At 42.5% G+C, this 16410-nt stretch overlaps 1 protein-coding gene across 2 annotated transcripts in view; it reads right to left on the bottom strand.

Moving 5' to 3' along the window:
* Positions 1 to 16410, bottom strand: part of WWP2 (WW domain containing E3 ubiquitin protein ligase 2) — a 49389-nt gene that overhangs the window by 14541 nt on the left and 18438 nt on the right. The window contains exons 7-12 of one of the 2 annotated variants that reach the window (XM_073659261.1): positions 11561 to 11650; positions 11251 to 11425; positions 7229 to 7283; positions 1918 to 1999; positions 1674 to 1802; positions 1422 to 1506 (exon numbers count right to left, since the gene is read on the bottom strand). In XM_073659261.1, the coding sequence (XP_073515362.1) occupies positions 1422 to 1506; positions 1674 to 1802; positions 1918 to 1999; positions 7229 to 7283; positions 11251 to 11425; positions 11561 to 11650 (616 nt within the window). The remainder of the gene's footprint in view (positions 1 to 1421; positions 1507 to 1673; positions 1803 to 1917; positions 2000 to 7228; positions 7284 to 11250; positions 11426 to 11560; positions 11651 to 16410) is intronic. The other variant, XM_073659262.1, reaches the window with a different exon arrangement.

Genomic DNA, 16410 nt, shown 5'->3' with positions numbered 1-16410 from the left:
TCTATAATGAGGTGGGGGTGACACAAAGGACAGGGGCTTATTTACAATGATGGTTCAGCCATCTTGAGGGGATGAGGGATAGATAAAGGCTGCAGTAGCTCATCACCAGCCAGTGTCTGTAGTGCTTTTTGGTTCGATGGAGACTTATGTTTGGAAAAATAAGGGATGGGCTATAAGAATATAAAAGGACTTCGATTAGGGAATGTGATAGGCCACCCTAAACAGGTGTGCTTTTAGGGAGCACCTAAAACTGTGTAAGTTGTGGTTCATCCTAATTTCTTGGGGTAGAGCATTCCAAAGAATAGGTGCAGCTTGGGAGAAGTCTTGAAGCCGGAAGTGGGAGGTACGGATTAGTGCGGATGTTAGTCGAAAGTCGCTTGCGTAGCATAGAGAACGGTTAGGCCATTTAACGGTGCAATTTTCATTCCTTCAATCATTTTTAAATACCCTGATATGCAGTTTGCAATCTTATCTACATTTCAGGTTTTCCTTTTGTGGGAGTGTCCCTCTCAGTAATATAGGCTGCATGTGAAGTCTGAGTGTCGCTCTTTGTAATATAAGCTGGATGTGAAGTCTGTGTGTTTCTTCAATAATATCGGGTGGATGTGAGGTCTGTAAGTCTCTCCCAGTAATATAGGCTGGATGTGAGATCTGTGTGTCTCTCCCAATAATATAGACTGGATGTGAGATCTGTCTCTCTCCCTGTAATATAGGCTGGATGTGAGATCTGTGTCTCTCCCTGTAATGTAGGCTGGATGTGAGCTGTGTGTGTCTCTTCCCATAATATAGGAAAGATATGAACAGTGTGTGTGTGTGGCCAGGGTACTGCTGTCTATTTAGCTCATTTATCCACACATTTATCAACACAGCTTCTATTCTCCACTTATTTCCTTACCATGAGCATTCTTTCTTATTTATAGCCTGTTTTCTCTGCCCTCCCTAAGACTGTAGAAGCTTTGTCCCCTCTCCGCATTTTGGAAATCTGTTTACAACTATCTCCCTACTGCTATCTCTAACACTGAGAGAAGAAAGGGTGAGAATAGAGAGCCATCATGGATTTGTAATATTTTTGCAGAACACTCAGCTAGATAAAGAATTGACAGATGCCCTGCAGCAGCAAAATTATAGATAAAAATTAAGACTATTTAGAAAGTACCTTAATTTTGTAATTAGGAAGCAAATGAACAATAAAAAAACCTCCTCATGAAGGTGTACGTAGCCTTTAAAGACCACGTTAATATTCTCTATAACATATCTAGAATAACGACTATAGTAGAAAAGCAACTGATACATCTATATGGAAAAGTGGTTAAGAAAAATAAGTGGCTGAGATTTACTGGGACAGGGGAAATGGCTTAGGAAATTTGTGGGTCATCGACAGAAGCGTGGAATTTTCACAAGGTGTCATTTTAAAAACTCACATGACACAGGAACCGGAACTGATGGTACTTCCAGCGGAAACTTCGGCTTCTATCATACGCTCCTGGCGAGCCTCCTGGTTTGACCCTGTGAGAGATCATTCTAAGTCATGAATTTAATCAGGGGGCCCTCATACACATTAGACTGTCAGGTGAAACCCATCGGGTTCCACCGACTTTAGTCTAATGGGTATAGGGCCTTTACTAGGGTATTGGCTGTGCCTTGTGATATCAGCACAAGCATCTTGCACCTACCCAGAGTCAAAACCAGGTCTTGGATCCTTGAAGGTTGTGGCACGATTATTATGATCTACAAAATATCTGATGCCTTCATTCGTATACTTCATTTCCCACCCTGGAGGAAGCGCTGGTTCCTGGATCATGCTGGAGAGGAGGTGGAGACGGGTCAGCTCACAGGTGCAAATCCCCCAACACTATCAGATGGTGCACCCCAAATCCCCGTACTTCTACCATAGATTGAGAGCTTCCATGTACTCACCCCTGTGTCCGTGGATCTTCCCATTGTGTGGTACGCGTGTTGTGATTCACGTAATACACTCTCCCGTTATCTTGTCTCTTCTCTGAAAGAAAAAGGTGAGCGAGTACGACTTATTTATTCCATCATAAAGATACTTTTTTATACTTTTACAAATGAAGAGTCGTGAACAGGAGATGTGCCAATAGCGACAACAGGTATCACCAAGTACGTAATGCCTAATCTGTCAAATGAAGAAAGCATTAAAGAGTAACTCAAATTTTTATATTTTTGTTGGTCCTTTAATTCCTTGCATATTGGTAGGGGTCCGGGTTCAGAGACCTTCCCCTCCAAAGACTGCTGAGCTCAGGAGCGCACACGCAAAGCGGAGAACGGATTTAATAGAAAGTCAAAAGGGGCCAATTCATTAGTGCATTCGCACTTTTTTTTTTATCTAGTTTTTGGCCTGTTTTTGATTTGTACCAAATTATTCTTTTAATTTGTGCCTATTTTATGTGTCCGACTGTTGCCTTTAAATCTATTTTATATGTGTTCAACAGTTTTTCTTTTTTCATGTTCACCAATATGGGCTTGGTTTGAGGTTTCCAGATGTTTGTGGCTTTTTTCAAAAAAATTACAAAAACTTTTGCAGAAATGTACTCCGGTCCCCTCTCTGGACTGATTTTGTATATGCATGAAATTTATAATGCAAATTCTGTGACATTTCAGTGGAAGCTTTTTTTGACTGTACCGTGTACGCCATTTTTAAGAATTTGGAGGAAAAAAACCCTAATTAAAGAGCACAAGATAAAATAAGAAAAATTACTTGGAAAAAAAAGAAAAACAACGCAATTGATGAAGCGGGACTAAAGACTTTCCGTGCACTGTGCGCTCTTGCCTCCTGAGCTGCGCTCGTGCCTCAGCTGTCTTTTGAGTGATTGGTGATGGTCCCCTCCACCAAACAGCAATTAAAAGGCAAAAAAATATAAATAGATATTTGTACAAAAGTTTAGTTACTTTTTAAACTTCTTTCTACCGGAAGTAATCAATTATGTGTCAAAATGTTTAACATTAATTTAAGTCCTGATTCTCTAAAGAGCGATGTTAGACAGCGCACACCGGTGATCATATCAGTGGAGAAGACAATCATCGCTAGATATTAAAGGAAACATGTCAGCAGATTTTTCACATAGAAGTAGAGGTATGTCCTCCAATTCCTTTTTTATAGGGATGTGACATGCCAGCCATGAGACTTTTTAAGTATAAGTTACATGCAAATCAGGCTAGAAGTGCAGTGGGGACGTGTTAATGCACTTTAAAGACCCCATCTAAGTGCACTGACACATCCCCAGGGCACTTCCATCCCGATTTGTAGATTGATTCTACATTAGATTCCTCATGACTTCCACATCGAATCTCTTGGACCAATGTTAAATCAATGGAGCTGTTCACATAAGCAATCTTCGAAAAAAACTGCAGCATGCACTAGTTTCTTTCGTATGCATCCCCCATAAACTTGGTTGCAGGTTTAATGAATAGATAATAAGTGGCCATAAGACTCATCCAGCGCCACCAACAGAAAAACACAACAAAAGAACAGGCATACAACGTCTACTTTATCGCTTTTACGGTCCGTAAGAACAGCAAAGTCTCCATGATTTCATTTAAAGAAATAATTTGGACTTTACCTGTTCCGATTCTGTGCAAAGATGATGTACATTTTGCCTTAGATCAGGCATGTTGAATCCCAACATGCCCGATTTTCGCCATCCCTGGCATATTGGGGCACAGCCAAAATATTTTAGACTGTACTAGACTGAGACACATCAAAAAACATTCTGTGTCCTCTGACTGTGCATGGTGGGATGATGGGAGTTGCAGTCTCAGAGCAACTGATTGCAGGCCACCGATGGAGGGGTGAATTATGACACAGAACGCAGTTTGCGTCCAAGTTTTTGCTAATTGCACACCATTATGTCAGTTTTGCTGACCTCACTCTTGCCACACACTCTAGCTATATACATAAACCACTGCTCTGCCAACCAGACATGGCATCTTCCCCGCTAATTTCCCCAGAGGTGGACACGGTGGTGTAATTTGGTTGTTTAGTCCCGCACAGGACTGATTTCATTGCTGGACTTGGCCGGATTCTCCAGTCTTTACTCTTAAAAGTACTGAAACTGTTTTAAAGTTATGGGCTCCCAGGGACGAGGGACCAGCTGCTCTTCACATAACACCTATATAAACTCCAAAGGACGCAATAACATATTTTTGGTAAGGTCTATAGACCGTATTACACAGCTCCACTGTTCTACAGCACGGCCATGGCTTCCTGTGCAGGGCTCCTGCGCTCCCGCCTCCAGACAGAGCCGCCTTTAAGGCAGGCGCTGAGTGTCAATGTTCTCAAGAGGGAAAGCTCAATGTTGGCCCGGGCTCAAACAGAAGCCGCCATGATGCTGCCGCCTAAACCCAGGACTTGTCACACTGGCAAATCCTTCAGGTCTTAACGTCTGAGCATACAGCACCATAAGAGGAGATCAAAGCTCCGTATCTGGGAGCATCTCTGGTAGACAGTCCCCCCATCCAGAATCATAGGATTTAGGCGGAATGAAAAATCCCGGTGGAATTACTTCCATGTGTGGTGAGATCTCATGGAAAATTCCCAAAACCAGTCAGAAATTAGCAAGTATTTGGGTGAGCAGAAAAATAGGCACATATTATATTTCAGCTAAATAATGTAGAGACATAGATAGATAGATAGATAGATAGATAGATAGATAGATAGATAGATAGATAGTCCAGGAAAGAAGAGGCAGCACCATATGACAGCGGGTTGGGTTCTAGTTTGAAGACCTCAACTCAATCCCATATATATATATGGGAAAAAATTGGCAGCACTTCACAACATTCACAATTAAAGTGAAAGGGATATTTTATTCACTCATGTTCCCACATGCCAAAAATAGACAGACAGATATGAGATGAAGGGAAACGATAGAGGGAATGATGGAGATAACGAACAATAGAGGGAATGAACGATAATAAGAAAGATGGAAAGGGCGACGCAAAGAACGACCGGGCGACAGAACGACCGGGCGACAGGGTGACAGAGCGACCGGGCGACAGAACAAACGATAGAGAGAGAAAGAGAGAGAGATAGAGTAAAACGCTGCAGAAAAAGAGGAGCACGAGATACATAGATATACAGACATTTCTATAGACAGCATATTGTGTTATGTTCGTGCAGCACTGAAATAAATTCTAGATACTTTTCGAGGATGTGAGAACTAGTAAAGACAACTTACCAACCACATTTTGTCACCACTAAATAAAAAATGTAAAAAACTAAATATCCTTCTGTGTAACACAAGAGTGCGTTGATCCCTGGAGAGTCCGATCACAATGAAAACCCCCTGGAAATTATGAATTTTTGGATAAACTTACTTTTTCTGGTCACACACAACAGTATTTCACGATGAAATGGCTTTCCCCTGGATAATTTGGTACTTGAGGCTTTTTGCGTTTTGGACTTACAGTACAACGGGAGCATCACTCCCATCGCTCTTGTGCTCACTGCAAAGTATTTTGTGGATCTAAATGGTTGAATTTAACATCATGGTCTATGTGGAAGCAATGCCGAGGGCCACACCCAGGACGGCAAATAACACCACCATGGGGACTCCAGCCTGTCCACAAGAAGACATCAGGAGAGACAGATAGGAACGGTGCCCCCCCCAGAACAATCCAAACCGATCCAACACCCCAAAAATGGTCCCGCTATCAGGTAGCACAAGTGCCAGAGGGGCGGCATCCATGCCCCCCCTATTAATCTCTTAATACTTACTGGATTCATACTGCACCTCTATACAAAATTATACCTTGCTAGTGTCCTAGAAGGATAGTAATGATCTGGATCTCCAAAATCCACAACCAAGAGCATGAAAATACCCAAAAAAAACAAAATATCCAATGCCAAAGTCTAGGTGCAAAAATGATACAATATATTCACACTATGCAAAATATAAGTGACACTAAGTCAGAATACGGGCCCCGTATTTATTCACATATTGCAGCAAAAGGATAGGCAATCTTTGCAACAAGGTGTCTGAGCCGTGGATACCGCCTTTTTCAGGTGCTGTATTAAAAAAATATATATATATTGAGTCGATAATTAAAAATGCTGATAAAGAGACACAGATGAGCCGCGCACCTCCTCGGCGCCTCGCTCTTTTTTCACTTTAGAGCAGGTGCAGGTTGAACTGGGGCCAAGGAATAAACAATTACTTTGAGTGCAGCTGCGCCTCGGGGTCCTACTTAAAAGGTCTCAGACAGAACCAAAATGTTTCTAAACTTCTACATAACTCCGCTCCGGAGCTTTTTGGCAGGACGTCGTCCTTCTGTGCACGGCAATTACCTTTTATCAGTTTTCCAAAGTACAAAACCGCGGCCGCTCTCTCCCTCTCTCTCGAGCACGTGCCAAGCTGCTTGTTCGGAAACTGCATCTTCCCCTCCGATTTACAGGCTCTACAATACACTGAGGATTTCCCCACAAGCACACGTACAGTATATACATATGTGTGCCTTATAGAAATGACCCATTGCATTAAGTATTCTATTCAAAGGTAGGTACTCTAAGGATGGGGTACCATCTTTTTTGCTGCATGTATTCTTAAAAAACATCCAAAAGACATGGAATATGGAAAATTCCACTCTAGTAAGAAATGCTTCCAAATTAAGCCACTTACGCCCCCCCCCCCCCCCCCCAACCAATGCACGCCCCTACACTGCTGGTACTAAACACACACCCTCACAGTAGTCTGGAAAAAGAGGGAAAGGAAAGTGATTTTATTTTAATTTTCCTAAACCTAAAGCATAATTTGCTGTTAAATAGTGAAACAGTAGGGGTCCGGGTCCAGAGACCCCCCACTGGTCATTCAAATTACTCGGAAGTGCTCGGATTATCCTCAGAGTGTTGTACAGACCCATTGAGCTAAACAACACTCTGAAGGTAAGATAAGCACTTCTGCCCCTTGTTTGGACAATATGTGGGGTCATAAGACCCAGACACTTACTGAGCAACACTATTAAATAGTAACGGTAAAAAAAAAAAATCTTTAAAAGTTTAGTTACCCTTTAAAGTTCAGAAAACTCTCTTTGATTTCAAAGAACCCTATTTTTGTTTATCTTTTGTTGCATCCCAAGTTGTAAATGGGGTTTGTTGAAAACGATCTAAGCAACACTAGTGATTCATTGGAGTTCCAATTCCCAAATCCTGGATATTTTAATAGTAGTCACTCCTATTTTTGACGAGCCAAAAAAGTGTGTAAGCACTTACCCCATCCATTGGGTAGAGGTCCAAGTGGGTCATTGTCCGGAGCGGAGGCTGGAGACTGCAAACAGAGAGACAGCAAGGTAGATAGTGAGGAAAGGCAAACAGGTAAGTGAGCAGGTCGCAGGACGGGATGCCGGACGGGACGACGGAGGAGCCATGTGCTCTGCAGACGTCCCCAGCTGGACTCATGTCCGACTTGCTCTCAAACCAGTGGGGAAAATATTGCAGGCCTTTCAAATGAAATCATTCCCACAAGCCACCAGTAAACGCCCAGCTCTTCCCGGCTTTTGGGCTCAAATCCTGGCCCCCCTTCCAAGTAGAGCCCCTCTCACCTCCTCCCCTCCCAACCAAGCCCGTCCTTTGGCAGAGCAGTGCTTAAGAGTAGCCCAAACTGAAGAAATATTCAGCAACTTATAGGCACACGCAGCTCCCCCCTTCCCCTAGATCCTGGCTTACAATGCACCTTTCTTTTTCGGCAGTGAGGGGATGCTTAGAGGGAAGGAGGAGGTGTGTAAGGGGGGTGTGAAATTGCTGGGAGGTGCAGTGGGGGCGTGTGGATTGCTAATGTTTATATAACTCCCCCTCTGACCGACTCAGAAGTCCCTGGGGAATCAGGACTGGCCTCCACTGTGGGGAGTTTTGTATCAACCTCCTGAATGGATCCCCCAGAAATACAAGAACAGTTGTGAAAACACATGTAATGTCTATGTGTATTCTTATTCTGATGAAACAGGGAATTGTTGCACCTTTCTATAGCCTGGGGATAAAGAAAAAAATCTCTGTATGGTGCATGTGTTTCCTCCACGTGTCACATAGCCAGCATTTCTCACCAGCAATTCACGGGGGAAAAAATGATATGTAAAAAAATTATTATAAAATAACTATAATATACATAATTTTTGCTAATCATCATCTAAAAGAGGCTTCCCAAAAGTGGATATACTCTTCAAATCAGTATAATGTAGGTAGATGTCAGCATAAGGAGTTGTGGGAAAACATATATATGTTTTTATACACACACACAATCACTATCACTCTCTCTATCTATCTATCTATATTACACACAGACATATACTATATATATATATGTATACATACATACACACAATATGTATTATAATGTGTGTGTATACACACACACCTCATATATATATATATATATATATACACACACATATATACACATATACAGTACAGACCAAAAGTTTGGACACCTTCTCATTTAAAGATTTTTCTGTATTTTCATGACTATGAAAATTGTACATTCACACTGAAGGCATCAAAACTATGAATTAACACATGTGGAATTATATACTTAACAAAAAAGTGTGAAACAACTGAAAATATGTCTTATATTCTAGGTTCTTCAAAGTAGCCACCTTTGGCTTTGATGACTGCTTTGCACACTCTTGGCATTCTCTTGATGAGCTTCAATAGGTAGTCACCGGAAATGGTTTTCACTTCACAGGTGTGCCCTGTCAGGTGTAATAAGTGGGATTTCTTGCCTTATAAATGGGGTTGGGACCATCAGTTGTGTTGTGCAGAAGTCAGGTGGATACACAGCTGATAGTCCTCCTGAATAGCCTGTTAGAATTTGTATTATGGCAAGAAAAAAGCAGCTAAGTAAAGAAAAACGAGTGGCCATCATTACTTTAAGAAATTAAGGTCAGTCAGTGCGAAAAATTGGGAAAACTTTGAAAGTGTCCACAAGTGCAGTTGCAAAAACCATCAAGCGCTACAAAGAAACTGGCTCACATGAGGACCGCCCCAGGAAAGGAAGACCAAGAGTCACCTCTGCTTCTGAGGATAAGTTTATCCGAGTCACCAGTCTCAGAAATCGCAGGTTAACAGCAGCTCAGATTAGAGACCAGGTCAATGCCACACAGAGTTCTAGCAGCAGACACATCTCTACAACAACTGTTAAGAGGAGACTTTGTGCAGCAGGCCTTCATGGTAAAATAGCTGATAGGAAACCGCTGCTAAGGACAGGCAATAAGCAGAAGAGACTTGTTTAGGCTAAAGAACACAAGGAATGGACATTAAACCAGTGGAAATCTGTTCTTTGGTCTGATGAGTCCAAATTTGAGAACTTTGGTTCTAACCACAGTGTCTTTGTGCAATCTAGAAAAGGTGAACGAATGGACTCTACATGCCTGGTTCCCACCGTGAAGCATGGAGGAGGAGGTGTGATGGTGTGGGGGTGCTTTGCTGGTAAAGCTGTTGGGGATTTATTCAAAATCTAAGGCATACTGAACCAGCATGGCTACCACAGCACCTTGCAGCGGCATGCTATTCCATCCGGTTTGCGTTTAGTTGGACCATCATTTATTTTTCAACAGGACAATGACCCCAAACACTCCTTCAGGCTGTGTAAGGGCTATTTGACCAAGAAGGAGAGTGATGGGGTGCTACGCCAGATGAACTGGCCTCCACAGTCACCAGACCTGAACCCAATCGAGATGGTTTGGGGTGAACTGGACCGCAGAGTGAAGGCAAAAGGGCCAACAAGTGCTAAGCATCTCTGGGAACTCCTTCAAGACCATTTCCGGTGACTACCTCTTGAAGCTCATCAAGAGAATGCCAAGAGTGTGCAAAACAGTCATCAAAGCAAAAGGTGGCTACTTTGAAGAACCTAGAATATAAGACATATTTTCAGTTGTTTCACACTTTTTTGTTAAGTATATAATTCCACATGTGTTAATTCAAAGTTTTGATGCCTTCAGTGTGAATGTACAATTTTCATAGTCATGAAAATACAGAAAAATCTTTAAATGAGAAGGTGTGTCCAAACTTTTGGTCTGTACTGTAAATATATATACACACACACACACACACACATATACACACTTGCAAAAACTCCTTATAAAGATATCTACCGAAATTATCTCCTGATTTAAGGGAATGTCCACTTTTGGGGAAATTGCTCTCTAGAAGTCCCTTTAAGAGGACGCTTATCGAAAGGGGAGTAAAAGTGGGAGAAAAGTCAACCTTTCTAACCAATTTGGTGACAGCTAGTTTCATATCTGCATTAAGAATTCAGTTTTTCTGCTCCATTATAGAAATGGTAAAAGAGAATTTTTCCCAGGAGGCAGATCTGTCACAAACGGCACCCAATGTACCCTATTGACTATAACGGGGTCAAACAGGTTTCAGCTGCTGCTATGCCTTGTTTGTCCACTAGAAGTGCTAAAGGGGAAAAAAAACATGCATATCAGGCATGATCTGTATATTGGGGTCCTTCTTTTGCGGACCCCCAACCGCCACATTTCCCACTGATCAGCTGCTAATCACTGCTTGTGACCCATAGTATATACATATGTACTGTGGCTTAGGAGCAGTGACTGGCAGCTGATCACTGGGAAAGGTGGTGGTTGGGGGTTCGCAAAAGAAGGACCCTTCCAAATCAGCTGTACAAAGAGTGAGTCCGAAAAAAAGGAGCTATTTCACACGTCCCAGTATGGAACGCCATGTCCAAGACAAGCTGCACTTTCCTGTCTCAAACTCACCCACCTCAAATATGACTATGAGGCTACTGAGTTTTGTTCAGGAGACTAGCGGCTGGTCTGGACATGGCGATGGATACTGGGACAGTGAATGTCGGACGTGTGAAACTGGATTTAGTGACTCCTAACATTTTTTTTTCCCAAATGGAAAGTATAATGGAACTGGTAAATGCCACTGACTTTAGATACAGACTGGTGGGTATAGAGGTGCAGTAGATTATGTTACTGTACCCATCAAAGACAATGGAAACCGGATATAATGGAGGCTAATGAGTGTCATTAAACTATAGAGACATTTTTCTAAGCTACTCTGTGAAAACAATGCAATGGTGAAACGTGGATAAAAACCCTGTGTGAACAGAGTCTTATTATTCCAGAATAATTTCCATAATTAAAACTAGCAGATCGGAAGGGGGGCCGACCATTGGGACTCCTTCCGATCCCGAAAAGCAGGACTTTCTGGTAAACATTCGGCACTACAGGTAGCGGGGTTACCCATATTCAGTCACTGTCAGGACTCACCTGGTACAGGTAGCGTTGGCTAAGCTGTTGCATTGCCCCCTGTAGCTGGTTCCTCTGCGTTTGCCACTGTTCGTAATTGCGGACATATTCGGCGGTGGGCCTCTGCCACGTGGTTGTGCGAGTGTTATGGTCCACGTAGTAGTATCTGCCCCGATTATCCACCCGCTTCTCCCATCTACAAAGAAACGATGGTCAATATATAAAACCAACACTAAATAAATATAAATATATATATATATATATATATATATATATATATATATATAACGGATGTGAGCCAAGCAATTTCCTGGGAGTGGTGGGCTCTTACCCAGGAGGTAGAGGTCTCTCCCAAGTGGTGGTCTTTGTGTTATGGTCCACATAATACACTCGGCCATTGCTCAATTGTCTCTGTTCCCATCTAAATCAAAGTAAAAAAAATGGGGGAAAAACGGAAGCTATGAAGGTGATAGGATCTAGTCTGCATTTAGGAATTTACCCCATAGTGAGCAAATACCATGCTGTCATTTTTTTTTTTTCTATCGAAAGACCAAAATCCATCATGCACCCTCTTTAATTATCTGTCAACAGTGCAAGCATGATGCATTGCTGTGCTATGTGTATTATGGAGGCGGAAAACATATATTTTTTCTTGACATATAGAAAAAGGTACTCGATTTTCAAGTTATTTGTCAGGGTCCGGGGCCACCTGCAAAATAAAAACTGCATATAATTGACTGGAAATGGTGTCATACCCATGCCTGTATCACATCTAGTAAAACTGGCACCGACATCTGAGCCATGCCACGTCACCGCCGTACAGACTGCAAGCTCTTTGTCTACATGGCAGCAGCTTTCGGGTTTGATTAATGTACTTTTTGCTTCCTATACAGTTACCGGGGCAGGTACTGCATTAATGTGTTGCTTTGAAGCGGAAAAAAATCCAAAAAACAGCCCAGGGTGTACAAACATACGGGTCACGGGCTGGACACATAGCTATTCTCTCTGGAAGCTGCCGGGATTGTGCTGTCGTGTGGGCACAGCGGCTCTGCCCAGTTTCTGTATAGTCAGGGCACAAGGCTTCAATTACTCTGCCAAGGAGCCTCTCTTAACTGCAGGAGGAAACCGCTGCCTCTGCGCCAGAGCGACAGACAGAGTGTCTTTGTAAGAGACAGAAAAGTGAATGGCAGCCAAGTGAGCAGAAGAAAGAAAAACTTTACACACAGTGCACTCATAATGTGCCACTTGCTGCCTCCGGGACGCTAGGGTTGCAGCATAGAACATGCAATCAACAACCCCCCAAAAAAAACAAAAGAAAGGGGTAGGCAATAAAAATGGCTGCTAAGGAGCCAATGTTTGCATTTCCATTCCACCTAGTCTTTCCGTCTGTGTGCTCCATATATTACCCGTCCACCTTCTGCCTGGCCCATCTCACACGTCTGTGTTCTAGGACTTTTGGCCAAGGACATCCATGTGACTGACACATTATTATTTACCTACGCTGCCCTTGAGACAACGTAAGCAGCTACAAATCAGACTATTTTGGTCTATTGGCTTCAATATGGCCGCCCTATTTTTTATTTTTTGGGTTGGTCTGAATCATTGGTATAAAAAGGAACATTAATGCCGGGGTTTATTTAGAGGAGAGGGCTGCATTTCCGGGTGCTGGCGATAACTATGCTAGGACAGATCACCCTGGGTCTCGGGTGCCCCCATCCAAACCTTGGCATAACCAACTTATTTTTTGCATCAGCAAAAGAGAGCCCAGTGCAGATCCTCAACATTTGCTGAAAACCTACATACCCCATTGGACCCATTGGGGTTGTCTCTGGGGCACTAAGGCACACAGAACATGATGACAACCAATAAACCCATTAATGTTCCCATGAGGGAAGTCATCCGGCTCATTCACTCGTCCATCTTTGCATACGAGAGCTAGTCGTGTTTTTCAAGGATACAATTCGTACCTTAGTGAATAGGATCATTTAAGCTTTGCCTTAAAGAGTTTATTTCCATTTTCATGAATGGGTATTGTAGGATAGCCCTTGTAAATACGAGCAATTTTGCAATTTACTGCGTATTAAAATGTTCAGTCATTCGTGAGATATTAACACTTTTCTTTTTGTTCCAGACAGCAGAATATGCACAGAGCTTACAGGATCTTTTGTATTGAGCTTGTAAGTGCCATTTTGAAGCTGGCCAGGATCGCTGTAACCTCCTAAACCTGGCCAGCTTCAGCGCAGTGCTTAAAAGCTACAAAGCAGCGGTGGTCGGTCTCCTAGGCAACGAGTTGTAAACAAAAGAAAAAAGTGTTAATATCTTAAGAACAGCTGCAAATTTTAATAAGCAGTAAATTGCAAAATTGCTTGCATTTATAAGGACTAGATGATAACCCTTTAAAGGGATTTTCCACATTTAGAGTTTGACCTCTATTGCCCACAGCTGTTCTGGTGTCTATGTATTGGCTGCGGCGGTGACATCCCAACTGCAGCCAATCAATGAGTTTGGTGGCTCTGCCTATGTAGATGGCACAATCCACTGAACTCAGGGATTGGCTACAGTGGTGAAGTCTGCTGTAGTCGTGACGTCATTGTTGCAGCCAACGAACAGAGACTGGAGCAGTGGCGGGGAGAGCGGGCGCTGGACCTGGGGAGGGTGACTAGCATCTGATTATATTATTTTAACACATTGCTAGCCAATTGAGTCTAAAACCCCTTTAAAACTGATGTCACAAAGAAAAGATAATTAATAATTTGCCAAACTAATTTTACTACAAGAAAAGTTCTATGAAATAACCTAAAAAATCCCTTTATTGCCCCAATATTAAGGATGGCACATGTTTTTGCACGAATAAAAAAATAAATAAAATTAGGTCATAATTGCTTTATTTGCGTCATTTAAAAATCAAGGTAAAATTACATTTGCCCTTGAAGCATCCTATGGTCTGCATAAAAGGGGCCGACCCTCAGCCCTAACTCGCATAAAGGGGGTTTTCACAGTTGATGCAGAAGTTTTCCAGGAGTTTTGGGCAGGAAAAGCCGAGTGTGGAGAACAGAGCCCCCTTACAAAGAACACATAAAGAGCCTGTGAGAGCGCAACCCTAATTACCTGTGACTGACACTGCTCCCAGCCTCTGACCTCACCACCCAAACAAACAGGCTGTGCTCCTGAGATGCTGATTAACCCCTCTCTGTACAAAAGACAGCGCTGCAGGTTAACGCCCTGGTCACACAAACAAACACCCAGGGTACAAAGACCCACTGAGCAGCAAAATCCGGACCCCCTTGTGCAACTAATGGCATCAGTAGCCAATACACTGCCTTAGAGCTCTGGTGGAACTAGAAGTCCCAGCAGACAACTGCAATGATTAAAGATTCCCATTGCAAAAGTTGTTTATAGCTAATATTAACATTGGTGGTCCTATTGTGTATGGATCTGCAAAACATGCAGTATATGACGTCATTGTCTGGTGGGATATCTACATATATATCTCACCCAGGATCAGGTGCCGTATGGATGAGAGCCGCTGTCGTGTGAGCAAATAATCAAACTGTACTCACCGGTAGCGCCCCCTAAGGTCAGGAGCCTTTTTAAACATCCACTTGCTTTATTAATTATGGAAACTTCTTTTTTTTTTTTACTGTAATACATGCATTTTTAGCTAACAATACTTTTCGCAATTAGGTTGCATTAAAAATTTTGCACCGTTTAGCTTTTACAGGCACATTGCTGGCTGCTGAATGAGTTCTCTAAGAATCCGTCAGTGAGCTCTTTCTGACGGGTAGTTTGCTGCCACTCTTTTTTTTTTTTATCTGTCTTTGGTTGAAAGAGATTGCCTTTGTGCCGATATATGACTATATATATTAGATGGCAGTCAGAGGAATAAAGCTTCAGCCGATAACCATCTTGGACAGATATACCAAACACAGAAGTTCTTCTTTGGCAGAATGAGAAAGCCGTCTCCATACAAAGCTTATCTTGGAGAGATTAAAGCGATGGGCAGGCCGAAATCTGACATGGCAGATCCTTGTCTTCCCCGACAATCCCATACACATTACATTGCCGGACGAACAAGTTGAAATCGGTAGGTTAGTCTAATCTTAAAACTATCTTTCTGATCTTCCAGAAAAAGACAGATAAAAGACTTACAAACTCTGCTAAATTCATTGTGCAGAGACCAAGCAATGCAGAGGCTATGGAAGGCAAACGGTGCAAAATTAACCAATTGCAAAAAAAAAGTTCCCCAAAGACATCCATGTCCATTAAGTAAAGAGAGAAAAATCCAAAAGCATCCCCCTTTCTGTCTACGTGGTGTACTAGAGCATCAGTTATAGGGTCCTCCATTGGGAGAGCAACTCTCGCTCTGGGAGACTTGAGAATCCCATCTATTATCCAGCCATGTAATACTACATTTCCTCCTTAGTAGCCGGATATCACCGAGCTGCGGCTACTACAAAGAACGGAAGCCGATATGGTGGCCAAGTGTAGACTGACGGAGCTGTTAAAGGGATTGTCCGTGAGACAACTCTTTTATTAAAGCAAGTTGAACGACCAAAAACATATATAAAATGTACACAACTTGCTCTTTTGTGTGATTTGGCTCTGACTTACATGTGATTTAGGATTTGCAACACTTATTAAACACTTAAAACAAGAAGAAGCAAACAGGACGCAAGTGAACAGATGTTGCATGCTACTTTCTCTGAAGTCTATGCAACTTGCAAACAAAATTCGGCACATTTGGATTACTTGTGACCGGTAGTCACATGTTGCAATACAGCCATATTCACCAATATAATTTGCAATCCTACATTGTGTTCTTCATGACCTTCGACCAAAATCACTGTGTGACCCTAGCCCTAAAGTGTGTTAGGGTCACCCCCAAAAATGATGGGTAACTGCAGTTATGTGGTGCCGCTCAACACGTCATAATGCAATGATGACCAAAGGAATTGCTTTTTGGTGGTAGTAGTTTGTCTCATGGTGGTAGTAGTATGTCTCGTGTTAAAACAGGTTTTAAAGCAGCGGGGTTTCTGACGTCAATGGTACATATAGTAGTAAAACATGGACAGTGGCATCCATCAGGGTGGAGAAGTACAAAGCGCCCCCCATCTGCAGTGAGGTGTATGTGATTGCACCGGATTGTCCTATGCGCGCACACAGGCCGGCTCTGTGTCAGGA

This window comes from Phyllobates terribilis, unplaced genomic scaffold (assembly GCF_046119375.1).
Source record: "Phyllobates terribilis strain yellow unplaced genomic scaffold, ASM4611937v1 Scaffold_13__5_contigs__length_258822181, whole genome shotgun sequence".
Classification (NCBI taxonomy): domain Eukaryota; kingdom Metazoa; phylum Chordata; class Amphibia; order Anura; family Dendrobatidae; genus Phyllobates; species Phyllobates terribilis.
This window is presented reverse-complemented; position numbering and strand designations above follow the sequence as displayed.